The sequence below is a fragment of the Heterodontus francisci genome, chromosome 19 (genome assembly GCF_036365525.1).
Source record: "Heterodontus francisci isolate sHetFra1 chromosome 19, sHetFra1.hap1, whole genome shotgun sequence".
In the NCBI taxonomy this organism is placed as follows: Eukaryota; Metazoa; Chordata; class Chondrichthyes; order Heterodontiformes; family Heterodontidae; genus Heterodontus; species Heterodontus francisci.
The window spans coordinates 3,215,234-3,228,575 of NC_090389.1; the positions used below are offsets into that span (position 1 = coordinate 3,215,234).

The 13,342-nt window shown below is 44.3% G+C and overlaps 1 protein-coding gene across 4 annotated transcripts in view; it reads right to left on the reverse strand.

Moving 5' to 3' along the window:
- Window positions 1–13,342, reverse strand: part of LOC137379934 (NCK-interacting protein with SH3 domain-like) — a 423,995-nt gene that overhangs the window by 197,972 nt on the left and 212,681 nt on the right. For all 4 annotated transcript variants that reach the window (XM_068051320.1, XM_068051319.1, XM_068051318.1 and 1 more), the window contains 2 exons: window positions 6,057–6,607; window positions 1,329–1,499 (listed from right to left, as the gene is read on the reverse strand). In XM_068051320.1, the coding sequence (XP_067907421.1) occupies window positions 1,329–1,499; window positions 6,057–6,607 (722 nt within the window). The remainder of the gene's footprint in view (window positions 1–1,328; window positions 1,500–6,056; window positions 6,608–13,342) is intronic.

Sequence of the window (13,342 nt, forward strand, 5' to 3'; positions counted from 1 at the left end):
TTCGTTTCTTTCACAACAGAATGTCAGCCACTCACTCACTCACACCCTCCTTCCAACTGAACTGCTCTCCTTTCCCAAACACTGGGTTTCCCAGAGAACATGGCCAGAATTTTATGGCCCTCTAACGAACAGGCTTGTGGCGGTTGGGGGGCGAAATATTGAGTGGGAGGCGGGGGGTGCTGTTCCTGATGCCTTCCCGCCTCTGCTGCAATCTTACACAGGGCGGCGGCAGCCAGAAACAGCCCACCCGCCCCAGGCCAATCAAGGCCCTTAAGTGGCCAATTAACTGCCATTTAAGGGCCTCCTCCTGCGCTGCAGGTATTTTACCCGCAGGTGGTCGGCAAAGGTCCCAAGAACAAAGCCAGGTAAAACCTGGCAGCCTTTTGGCAGGCTGGGTGGGGGTAGAAGGGGGGGCCCTCCTGATCGGGCACCCTGTGACTCACAGAGGGCCATCCTCGAAGCCCCATCCACCCCCAACACTGCCACCCCACCACCCGAAATTCCCCTCGTCTCGCTGGGACCCAGATGATTTTTTGGGGCCTCGCTGTGGACACTTATCCGAGTTTCAGGGTTACTCTTCTTCCTGCTGCAGCTGGGTGTAGTCCCAGCAGTGGCCATCACTCCCGGTGGTGCTGCTGGGACTAAGAGCTGCCAGCCCATAATTGGCCAGCAACTCCATTATGCAGGAGCTCCTGCCTCAAGGAGGTGTAAGTCCCAGCCAAGACCAATTAAGGGCATGGGGAGTGAAAAATCCCAGCCTGGCTCCCCAGCGGAGGCGGACTCGCCCTCGACTTTTTGGCCGTTAAATTCTGGCCCATTTCTTTGCACCCTCAATCAGTGGCGAACAGAATGTTACAGAAAGGGCAGTGGTGGCAGAAGTTTCAGAAATGTGAGCCAACCAGTTATCTGCTGTTCTGAGCTGCCATAGGTGCACCCAAGAGATGCAGTTTGAGGAACAGAGACAGATCTCTCAGGTACTTATGCTGCATTTAGATAAGATGGATCGAAAGCATTGCTGTACAGGAGATTGCACTTGAAGTCAATAAATACTACTTTGTAAACAAGACAATTCTTGAAACCACCAGCGAATCAGCAGTCAAACCTTCTCTACTATAATGGAGGGTGAAGGATCAAATGGGTGACCTATGACATTATAATCATCAGAGGAGGAATGTTCCGAACAATAGATCATAGTGGGTCAGGGTACCTCTGGGCTGTATGGTTTGCAAGAAGAAAGGTTGTTTCCTAGGATATCCATCCCACACATTCACAAAGGATTTAACAGTAAATGGGCTTGTAATCTGCAACATTTCTCATCTGATACTCACCAGAATACCCAGCAGTTCCTCTAAGTAGCAGGAAATAATGCTCTCATCCTCATGTAATGCCCAGCTCCTCTGCTGAGAGTCATTTTTGTGTCTTGCCAGATCAGCAAAGATTACTTCTAGTCGCTGTTCATCCTGACACACCTGCCCTCTGGGTAAGGCTGAACTGAGGTCCTGTGTAAAAAAAACACATTGCTGATTATACTGGCCATTTACAATCAGGTTCATCAATGGGGGCTGCAGCGGGGAGGTGACTGCTCAGCCGGATAAAACTTGAGGCATTTACTGAGGGTGGACATCAGATGAACAGAGCAGTGATACTCAAAATACCCACTAACACGCCTTCCTAATTACTTGCTGTACCTGCAAATGACATGCTGGCCTTTATTGCAAGGGGATTAGAGGACAGCAATAAGGCAGTCTTGCTACAATTGTACAGGGTTTTGGTGAGACCACAGCTAGAAGACTGTGTGCAGTTTTGGTCTCCACATTTAAGAAAGGATATACTTGCATTGGAGACGGTGCAGCAAAGGTTCACTCGATTGGTCCCTGGGATGAGGGGGTTGTCCTATGAGGAGAGGCTGAGTAAATTGGGCCTATATTCTCTGGCGTTCAGAAGAATGAGAGGTGATCTCATTGAAACATATAAGATTCTAAAGGGGCTGGATAGGGTAGACACAGATTATTTCTGCTGGTTGGGGAATCTAAAACACAGGGACAACGTCTCAGGACAGGGGGTTGACCATTTAGGACTGAGATTGGGAGAAATCACTCAAAGAATTGTGAATCTTTGGAATTCTCCACCCTAGAGGGTTGTGCATGCTCCATCGTTGAATATATTTAAGGCGGAGAGAGATAGATCTTTGGTCTCTCAGGGAATCAAGGGAGATGGGGAGCAAGCGGGAAAGTGCCGTTGCATTTGGATCAGCCATGATGGTTTTGAATGGTGGAGCAGGCTCAATGGGTCATATGGTCTGCACCTGCACCTATTCCTTGCTTTCTTGTGTTACATCTACCAGTTATTTTGGACAGGCACTGGAGGACTGTCAGAGTGTGAAATAATAGCCCAAAAGCATCACAGGAACAGAGAGCTCATCAGCAAAGGCACCCTTTACAGTGAGATGAACGCAAAGGGACTGGTGGTCTGAGGTGCATTTGTTTTAATGCAAGAAGTGTAGTAGGTAAGGCAGATGAACTTAGGGCTTGGATTAGTACCTGGGAGTATGATGTTATTGCTATTACTGAGACTTGGTTGAAGGAAGGACACGATTGGCAACTAAATATCCCAGGATATCGATGCTTCAGGCGGGATAGAGAGGGAGGTAAAAGGGGTGGAGGAGTTGCATTACTGGTCAAAGAGGATATCACAGCTGTGCTGAAGGAGGGCACTATGGAGGACTCGAGCAGTGAGGCAATATGGGCAGAACTCAGAAATAGGAAGGGTGCGGTAACAATGTTGGGGCTGTACTACAGGCCTCCCAACAGCGAGCGTGAGATAGAGGTACAAATATGTAAACAGATTATGGAAAGATGTAGGAGCAACAGGGTGGTGGTGATAGGAGATTTTAATTTTCCCAACATTGACTGGGATTCGCTTAGTGTTAGAGGTCCAGATGGAGCAGAATTTGTAAGGAGCATCCAGGAGGGTTTTCTAGAGCAGTATGTAAATAGTCCAACTCGGGAAGGGGCCATACTGGACCTGGTGCTGGGGAATGAGCCCAGCCAGGTGGTTGAAGTTTCAGTAGGGGACTACTTTGGGAATAGTGATCACAATTCTGTAAGCTTTAAAATACTCATGGACAAAGACGAGAGGGGTCCTAAAGGAAGAGTGCTAAATTGGGGGAAGGCCAACTATACCAAAATTCGGCAGGAGCTGGGGAATGTAGATTGGGAGCAGCTGTTTGAAGGTAAATCCACATTTGATATGTGGGAGGCTTTTAAAGAGAGGTTGATTAGCGTGCAGGAGAGACATGTTCCTGTGAAAATGAGGGATAGAAATGGCAAGATTAGGGAACCATGGATGACAGGTGAAATTGTGAGACTAGCTAAGAGGAAAAAGGAAGCACACATAAGGTCTAGGCGGCTGAAGAAAGACGAAGCTTTGAAAGAATATCGGGAATGTAGGACCAATCTGAAACGAGGAATTAAGAGGGCTAAAAGGGGTCATGAAATATCTTTAGCAAACAGGGTTAAGGAAAATCCCAAAGCCTTTTATTCACATATAAGGAGCAAGAGGGTAACTGGAGAAAGGATTGGCCCACTCAAGGACAAAGGAGGAAAGTTATGTGTGGAGTCAGAGAAAATGGGTGAGATTCTAAACGAGTACTTTGCATCGGTATTCACCGAGGAGAGGGACATGAAGGATGTTGAGGTTAGGAACAGATGTTTGATTACTCTAGGTCAAGTCGGCATAAGGAGGGAGGAAGTGTTGGGTATTCTAAAAGGCATTAAGGTGGACAAGTCCCCAGGTCCGGATGGGATCTATCCCAGGTTTCTGTGGGAAGCGAGAGAGGAAATAGCTGGGGCCTTAACAGATATCTTTGCAGCATCCTTAAACACGGGTGAGGTCCTGGAGGACTGGAGAATTGCTAATGTTGTCCCCTTGTTTAACAAGGGTAGCAGGGATAATCCAGGTAATTATAGACCGGTGAGCCTGACGTCAGTGGTAGGGAAGCTGCTGGAGAAGATACTGAGGGATAGGATCTATTTCCATTTGGAAGAAAATGGGCTTATCAGTGATAGGCAACATGGTTTTGTGCAGGGAAGGTCATGTCTTACCAACTTAATAGAATTCTTTGAGGAAGTGACAAAGTTGATTGATGAGGGAAGGGCTGTAGATGTCATATACATGGACTTCAGTAAGGCGTTTGATAAGGTTCTCCATGGTAGGCTGATGCAGAAAGTGAAATCGCATGGGGTCCAAGGTGCACTAGCTAGATGGATAAAGAACTGGCTGGGCAACAGGAGACAGAGAGTAGCAGTGGAAGGGAGTTTCTCAAAATGGAGACGTGTGACCAGTGGTGTTCCACAGGGATCCGTGCTGGGACCACTGTTGTTTGTGATATACATAAATGATTTGGAGGAAAGTATAGGTGGTCTGATTAGCAAGTTTGCAGGCGACACTAAGATTGGTGGAGTAGCAGATAGTGAAGGGGACTGTCAGAGAATACAGCAGAATATAGATAGACTGGAGAGTTGGGCAGAGAAATGGCAGATGGAGTTCAATCAGGGCAAATGCGAGGTGATGTATTTTGGAAGATCCAATTCAAGAGTGAACTATACAGTAAATGGAAAATTCCTGGGGAAAATTGATGTACAGAGAGATTTGGGTGTTCAGGTCCATTGTTCCCTGAAGGTGGCAACGCATCTCAATAGAGTGGTCAAGAAGGCATACGGCATGCTTTCCTTCATCGGACGGGGTATTGAGTACAAGAGTTGGCAGGTCATGTTACAGTTGTATAGGACTTTGGTTCGGCCACATTTGGAATACTGCGTGCAGATCTGGTCGCCACATTACCAAAAGGATGTGGATGCTTTGGAGAGGGTGCAGAGGAGGTTCACCAGGATGTTGCCTGGTATGGAGGGCGCTAGCTATGAAGAGAGGTTGAGTAGATTAGGATTATTTTCATTAGAAAGACGGAGGTTGAGGGGGGACCTGATTGAGGTGTACAAAATCATGAGAGGTATATACAGGGTGGATAGCAAGAAGCTTTTTCCCAGAGTGGGGGATTCAATTACTAGGGGTCACGAGTTCAAAGTGAAAGGGGAAAAGTTTAGGGGGGATATGCGTGGAAAGTTCTTTACGCAGAGGGTGGTGGGTGCCTGGAACGCGTTGCCAGCGGAGGTGGTAGACGCGGGCACGATAGCGTCTTTTAAGATGTATCTAGACAGATACATGAATGGGCAGGAAGTAAAGAGATACAGACCCTTAGAAAATAGGCGTCATGTTTAGATGGAGGATCAGGGAGATCGGCGCAGGCTTGGAGGGCCGAAGGGCCTGTTCCTGCGCTGTAATTTTCTTTGTTCGACACCGACACCCCTCAGTGAGAGCTGATCAACACGGACAACCCTCACAGTGAGAGCTGATCAACACTAACAACCCTCACAGTGACAGCTGATCAACACTGACAACCCTCACAGTGACAGCTGATCAACACTGACAACCCTCACAGTGAGCGCTGATCAACAAGGACAACCGTCAGTGAGAGCTGTTCACTAATGCTGTCCCATATGGCGAGCATTTTGGACGTGCAGCCCGCTAAAGAAACAGCAGCCACAGGTTTCCATTTGCTCTATAGCACAGATTGGAAGAGGTCATTCAGCAGAGTGCAGTCAGGTAGAATGGACCGGTCCTCCAGAGCCCCCTCAATCTATCTCGTCCCTGCCAGGGCCTTGTGCAGAAGTTCACAGCAGTCCTTTGATATCATGGGATGTTGAGCAGCAGAGGCAGCTTGAAACCTTGCTGTGAAACCTTCAGAACACCAGAGGAATTTATTTTATTCAACAAAATCAGTAAGAAATGCAAAATGCTGGTAATATTTTATCAGTGAAGCTGTTGCTTATTTATCAGTATCAGTAATAGTTATAACCAGCAGTGTTACAGAATAGTGCAAGAGGAATAATTCAAAGAACGGCTGATTTGTAAACACCCCGCACCTAAAAAAAAGAGTTGGCTCATTCGCTCAGACAGACACAGAAAACCATTATAGCAGATGGTGCCCAGTAACCTACCTTACTCTCTACCAGGGAAAGTAGGATTTGCTCCATGACATCTGCTACAGCTGGGATTGAACTCTGAATGTGCCCGACCATCACACCAATTGCCACCCTCGACAGCTCATAGCTGAGATTTGTATTCTTACGAACCAGTTCAATCAGCTCGGCTCCAATGGTCTTAGGCACTGAGACCATGAGCTTGCCCGGCTCCACTTCAGATGCTGAAGGCGACGCTGATGATGCAGACTCTTTGCTCTGGGTTTGACTGAGTATATTTTCTGCGTCCAAGTCAATGAGGTGGGGTGCGTGTAGCTGGCATCTGGGACTGAGGACATGAGCCGAAAGTGCTGGGCTTGTATCAGCATGGAGAGGTATGCTGGTTGGATATCTAGGGGCAGTAAAAGTGCTTCGAGTCGGGAGGGGTGGAGGAGTTTCCGAAGGACTGGAAGTGGCTGTTGACTGCTGTGGCTCAGGCGAGTTGGAGGAACCAGTGTACAGTGTGTCAAGAGAGGCTGTACTCACAGATGAAACAGTTGATACAGTCCGTGGAGTGATTTCTACAGTCTCTGAAAGCAATTGTAAGAAATGAATGAGACATAATTCCTAGAGAAGGCTACCATTAAATAAATTAAAATTATATTAGCTTTCACTAGAGAAAAGGATGCTGCCAATATCAGTTAAGGAGGAGGTACTAAAGAAATTGGATAGTGTAAAAAATTAAGAGGAGATAAAGAGGTTGGCCACACTTAAGTAGATAAGTCACCTGGTCCAGATGGGATGCACCCTTGGTTGCTGAGGGAATCAAGGGTGATAATTGCAGAATTTTTGACCATAAACTTTCAATCCTCCTAAGGTATGGGGAGAGGACTGGAGGATTGTAAATGTTATACCCTTGTCCATGTTGGGGAAGTTATTAAAGACAATAATCCAGTAAAAATTTAATTGGCATTTGAAAAAAATATGGGCCAATAAATGAAAGTCAGCATGAACTGGTTAAAGATAAACTGTGTTTAACTAACTTGATTTGAGTTCTTTGACGAAGTAACAGAAAGGGATTATGTAGTTGATGTTGTGTATATGGACTTTCGAAAGGTGTTTGATATAGTACCACATAGACTGAATAGCAAAATTGAAACCGATGGGATTAAAGTGATAGTGGCAGTGTGGATATGAAATTAGCTAAGAGACAGAAAGCAGAGAGCAGTGGTGAATGGCTGTTTTTCAGACTGGAGTGAATTACACAGTGGCGTTCTCCAGATGTTGATGTTAGGACCACTGCTCTTTTGATATATATTGATGACCTGGACTTGAGAACACAGGACATAATTTCAAAGTGTGCAGATGACACAAAACTCTGAAATATTGTAAACAATGAGGATAGTAACAGACTTCAGGAGGACATAGACTGGTGAAATGGGCAGACACATGGCACATGCAACTTAACACAGAGAAGTGTAAAGTGATGCATTTTGGTAGAAAGAATGAGTGAGGCAAGATTAACTAAATGGTATAATTTTAAAAGAGGTTCAAGCAGGAACAGAAACACCTGGAGGCATATAAATATAAGACTTTGAAGGTGACAGGACAAGTTGATAAGTTCATTAAAAAAGCTTATTTCCAGACAAACATTCCCTGCACAATAACCCCAAAGTCCCTGTGCAGGCCACACAAAAGTCCACTCCATTAAATTACTGTACACGCGCAACCATGCAAAGTAATTTCAGGAGCTGCGCACTTAAAGAAATCAATGGAAAAAAAAAATTACAGTGAACGTTGTTCCAGACTACTTATAGCATTCACTTAAGAATTAAGAAGTAAAACTCACTTCTCTGCCACCTGTCCTAATAGCTCCCCCACCTGCTTCTGAGATCTCTGTACTGCCAATTCTGGCCTCTTGAGCATTCCTGATTTTAATCACCCCACCATTGGTAGCCATGCCTTCAGCTGCCAGGGCCCTAAGCGCTGGAATTCCCTCCCTAAACCTCTTCGCCTCTCTCTTCCTTTAAGATGCTCCTTAAAACATACCTCTTTGACCAAGCTTTTGGTCAGCTGGCCTAATATCTCCTTGTGGGGCTCGGTGTCTAATTTTGTTTGGTAATGCTTCTGGAAAGTGCCTGAGAACATTGCTCCACTTCATTCACGCAATCATGGGCTGTGCTCGCGAGAGCAGTGTGTTTTAGCTGTTCATCCAACATAGGTTACTAGGAACACAGGAAGAGGACTGGGCCCTTCAGGCCATCAAGCCTGCTGTACCAACCTTTGTAACTATCGCTCTCATCCCAACATCTGCATTTTTGCTATATTCCTTAGCTTTTTTTTAAGCACCACAAATAACTCTGCATCTAAGTCCTTGTGGGCAGTGTGCTCTACATTCTCAAAGTTCTTCACGTGAAAATGTTTTTTCTGGATTTGTTGGCTGCCAAATTAGCTCAAATTCCCAAATTAGGCCCATGTTTTGGATTCCCTTTCTACAGGAAGGCCTCAATCCATATCTACCCTGTCCAATGCCTTCATTATTCTAAACTCCTCAATGAAATCACCCTTAAGCTCCTTGTCTAAAGGCAATATAATCTATGTTTACCCAGTATCATAACTCAGTACCTGTTGAATCATTGCAGAACTCTCCAAGGCCAGAAACACAAACCTGAACACTGATGAGGTCAATGCTGAGCTCTGTATAACTGATTTACTTATTTGTTTTTATAATGTATACCTCTTGTAATGATGCTCTGCATCCCACTAATTTTCTGGTCATATTTCGTACCTCTGAGCTAGCTTTTAATGGCTTATGTTTGTCTCTCTTCATCTATCCATGCTCTTGTTTATATCCACACTCTGTTACATTAAACTGCTTCTGCCATCGTTCTACCTATTCACTGAATCTGTGTCCATCTGACACCTCTTCCCACTGCCTGCTAATGACAATGTCTCAGATCCTCTACTTTCAGTTTCCTACCTGCCCCACATGGTTATCTCCAATTCCGTACATTTCAAATTAGCTTCAATTTTCTTGTATGGCACCTAGTCACCTGCCTTCTGAACACCCATTCAAAAGATGCCCATTGATCCCCATCTCATATTTTATTGGAACCATAGCATAGTGGTTTTTTTTGGACTAGTTTGATAAGGTACCACATAAAAGGCTGGTTAACAAAATTGAGGCTCATGGCATAGGAGGGTCAGAGTCCAAATGAATAAAAAATTAGCTTAGGGACAGTAAACAGTGAGTCATGTAAATGGTTGTTTTTCAGTCTGGAGGATGGTAGACAGTGGTGTTCCCCAAGAGTCAGTGCTGGGACCACTGCTTTTTTTGCTATATATAAATGGGTTGGATCTTGGAATACAGAGTAGAATCTCAAAATTTGCCAGTGACACCAAACTTGGAGGTGCAGCAAACAGTGAGGATATGAACTTCCTACAACAGGACGTCAATAGGCTAGCAGAATGAGCAGACAGGTGGCAGATGGAATTTAATAATGACAAGTGTGAGGTGATGCATTTTGACAGAAGAAATAGGGAGAGGCAATATATACTTAATGGCACAGTTCTAAAGAGTGCAGGAACAGAGGGACCTGGGAGTGCATGTGCATCGATCATTGATGGTGGCAGGACATAGCAAAGCATGTGGGATCTCAGGCTTCATAAACAGAGGCAGAGTACAAAAGTAGGAAAGTTATGTTGAACCTTTATAAAGCTCTGGTTAGGCCCCAATGGAGTACTGCATCCAGTTCTAATCACCATACTTGAGGAAGGATGTGAGGGTTCTTGATAGAGTGCAGAGGAGATTTACCAGAATGATTCCAGGGATGGGGAAATTTTAGTTATGAGGTTAGGCTGGAAAAACCAGGGTTGTTCTCCTTCGAACAAACAAGATTGAGGGGAGATTTAATAGAAATGCACAAGATTATGACAGGCTTACATAAATCAGACAAGGAAAAACTGTTCCCATTAACTAACAGGGACTAGGGGACACAGATGAAAGATTTTGGGCAAGAGATACAGGGGGAATATGAGGAAGAACTTTTATTTTACACAGCGGGTGGTAATGACCTGGAACTCGCTGCCCACAAGGGTTGTGGAAGTGGAGACAATCAATGACATCAAGAGGAAGTTGGGGAATGGGACTGACTGGAGAGCTCCGCAGAGAGCCGGCATGGGCTTGATGGGCTGAATGGCCTCCCATCCAGAGGCTAGAACTAATGATCTGAAGACTGAAGGTCAAACCCCACCACAGCAATTGGGCAATTTAATGTGGTTAATTAAATAAAATTTTGGAATAAAAAAAAACTTATCTCAGTAATGGTGACCATGAAACTACCGGATTGTTGTAAAAACCCATCTGGTACATTATCTGGTTCATTACTGTCTTATAGGAAAGAAAATCTGCCACCTTTACCTGATCCGGCCTATGTGTGACTCCAGATCCACAGCAACTGTCTGTGGACTCTTAACTGCCCTCTGAAATGGCCTAGTAAACCACTCAGTTGTCAAGGCAGTGGCTCACCACCATCTTCTCAAGGGCAATTAGGGATGGGCAATAAATGCTGGCCTTGCCAGCGATGTCCACATCCCATGAATTAAAAAAACTTGCCTTCTGAAAATCAAATGATGACCATTTAGCTCCATCTATGAAACACCAACTGCCTTCTGAAAAATCATTCAAACAATGTTCATTGATTCCTGTCAAGCCATTCAGTCGGTGGCTCTGTTAGCCTGTTTAGGCATGACCCATCCTTCACCAAGCCACAGCTGCAGTCAATAATTTCTTCATAACTTAAGGACTTCATTATTCTGTCGCTTCCAATAATTTCCACACTACTGTTGTTATACTCACTAGCCTGAGATTACTTGCTTTGTCCCTTCCTCCTGTTTAATAGTAGTATAGGTCACTAACTTCCAATCCTTCTATAATACGGTCAAGCCTCACAAAGATTCTAACTAATGCACACCCATCTTGCTTGCCCATTCTTTACAATCTCAGGTGAAAACAGGATTTTCTCCCATCAGTTCATCTATTACAGAGGACTGGAAAATTGCAAATGTTACACACTTGTTCAAAAAAGGATATAATAATAAGCCCAGCAAATACAGGCCAATCAGTTTAACCTCAGTGGTGGGAAAGCTTTCAGAAATGATAATCTGGGACAAAGTTAATAGTCACTTGGACGAATGTGGATTAATTAAGGAATCCAGCACTGATTTGTTAAGGACCAATCATGTTTAGCTATCTTGCTTGATATTTTTGATGTGGTAACAGAGGGTTGATGAGATGTATAAGGACTCCCAAAAAACATTTGATAAAGTGTCACATATAGACTTGTCAGCAAAGTTAAAGCCCATGGAATAAAATGGACAGTGGCAGCATGAATACAAAGTTGGCTGAGTGACAGGAAACAGAAAGTAGTGGTGAATGGTTGTTTTTTGGACTGGAGGAAGGTTCCCCAGGGGTCGGTATTAGGATTACTGCTTTTCTTGATATATATTAATGACCTACACTTGAGTATGCAGGGCACAACTTCAAAGTTTGTGGATGACACAAAACTTTAAAGCATAGTGAACTGTGAGGAGGACAGTGATAGACTTCAAGAGGACCTGGACAGGCTGGTGGAACAGGCAGAAGAAATGTCGTGCAGAGAAGTGTGAAGTAATATATATTTGGTAGGAAGAATGAGGAAAGGCAACATAAAATAATGGATACAATTTTTATGGGGATGCAGGAGTAAAGGGACCTGGGAGTATATATGCATAAATCATTGAAGGGAGCAGGGGCAGGTTGAGAAAGCTGTAAATGAGACATACGGGATTTTGGACTTCATAAATAGAGGCATAGGGTACAAATGCAAGGATGTTATTGCGAACCTTTATAAAACACTGGTTCAGCCTCAACTGGAGAATTTTGTCCAATTCTGGGCACCACACTTTAGGAAGGAGCGGCTTTAGAGAGGGTGCAGAAAAGATCAAAGAGCATGGCTCCAGGGATGAGAGACTTCAGTTATGAGGATAAATTGGAGATGCTGGAGCTGTTCTCCTTAGAGAAGAGAGGGTCGAGAGGAGATTTGATAGAGGTGTTCAAAATCAGGAGGGGTTTGGGCAGCGTAAATATAAAGAAACTGTTCCCATTGGCAGTGAGGTTGTGAACCAGAGAACACCAACTTAAGGTGAGTGACAAAGGAACCAAAGACAACAGGAGGAACAATATTTTCACGCAGCGAGTGGTTAGGATCTGGAATGCACTGCCTGAAGTGTGGTGGAGGCAGATTCAAACGTGGCTTTCAAAAGGGAATTGAATAACTTAGCTGAATGGAAATAAAATGCAGTGCTACGGAGAAAAGGTAGAGAAGTGGTACAAACCAAGTGCTCTTGCAGAGAGCAAGCACAGACACGATGGGCTGAATGGGCTCCTTCTGTGCTGTAACCATTCTATGATTCTATAAATTTTTCTATAACTCTTTGTAAATTTCTCACATTCATTAATCTCTATTCCTTCTGTACCTGACACAAAATTCTTCTTCCCCTCTGTGAAAGCTGGTAAAATATTCACAACATTTCTACATGTCCTTTTGCCTACAGTTACCATAGCTAAAGCTAATTTTGAAGAGGCTTTCTCCTTCCACGTGCAATTTTTCTTGATGTACTTCATTTCGCTCAAAACTAGTTGCAAGTATTTTTCGTTCTCCTTCTAGTTATTTCTTGGTCTCCTTTTGTTGTTTTCTATTCTCTTGACTGTCATTACCCTTGCCACTATCCTTTGTCCTTGTACAAAGCTGCTCCTTTAGTTTAATGCCCATCCTCACCAATCTTGTTGCATTACCTTCCCATTACGCTACACAAATCTCCTTTGCCTTTCGGGGCAAATTTGTTTTTGCAATCCAATTATTTCTGTATCGACAAAAATGGTGGGCATGAACAGACCTATAGCCTGTCCCATGTAGTTACGCATCGACACTTTCCACCCACCCAACCAGAACCATGTAATCACCTGCAAGGGGCGAAAAGCAAACACCCAATGAATAAATTCCATTGTTAGGCCACAGATTTAACACCAAGAATGTCACCCACACTCATCTCGACCTCATCGGTTCAAATGGTAATTTTAAAATCCAAGCCACCATTTCTTCTCTTCGCGACAGATAATGAATTCGGCCATATTATGGTCACATTCCCAACATGCACCCTTTCTTGATATTTCTGGTTTGTCATTCCTTGTTGGGTTGAAGATCTGCTGCTTGAAGAAATTACCCAAACTATGTTCAATAAATCAATTCCCTCTCCTACTTGTGCTGCCATCCCTCTTCTAATAT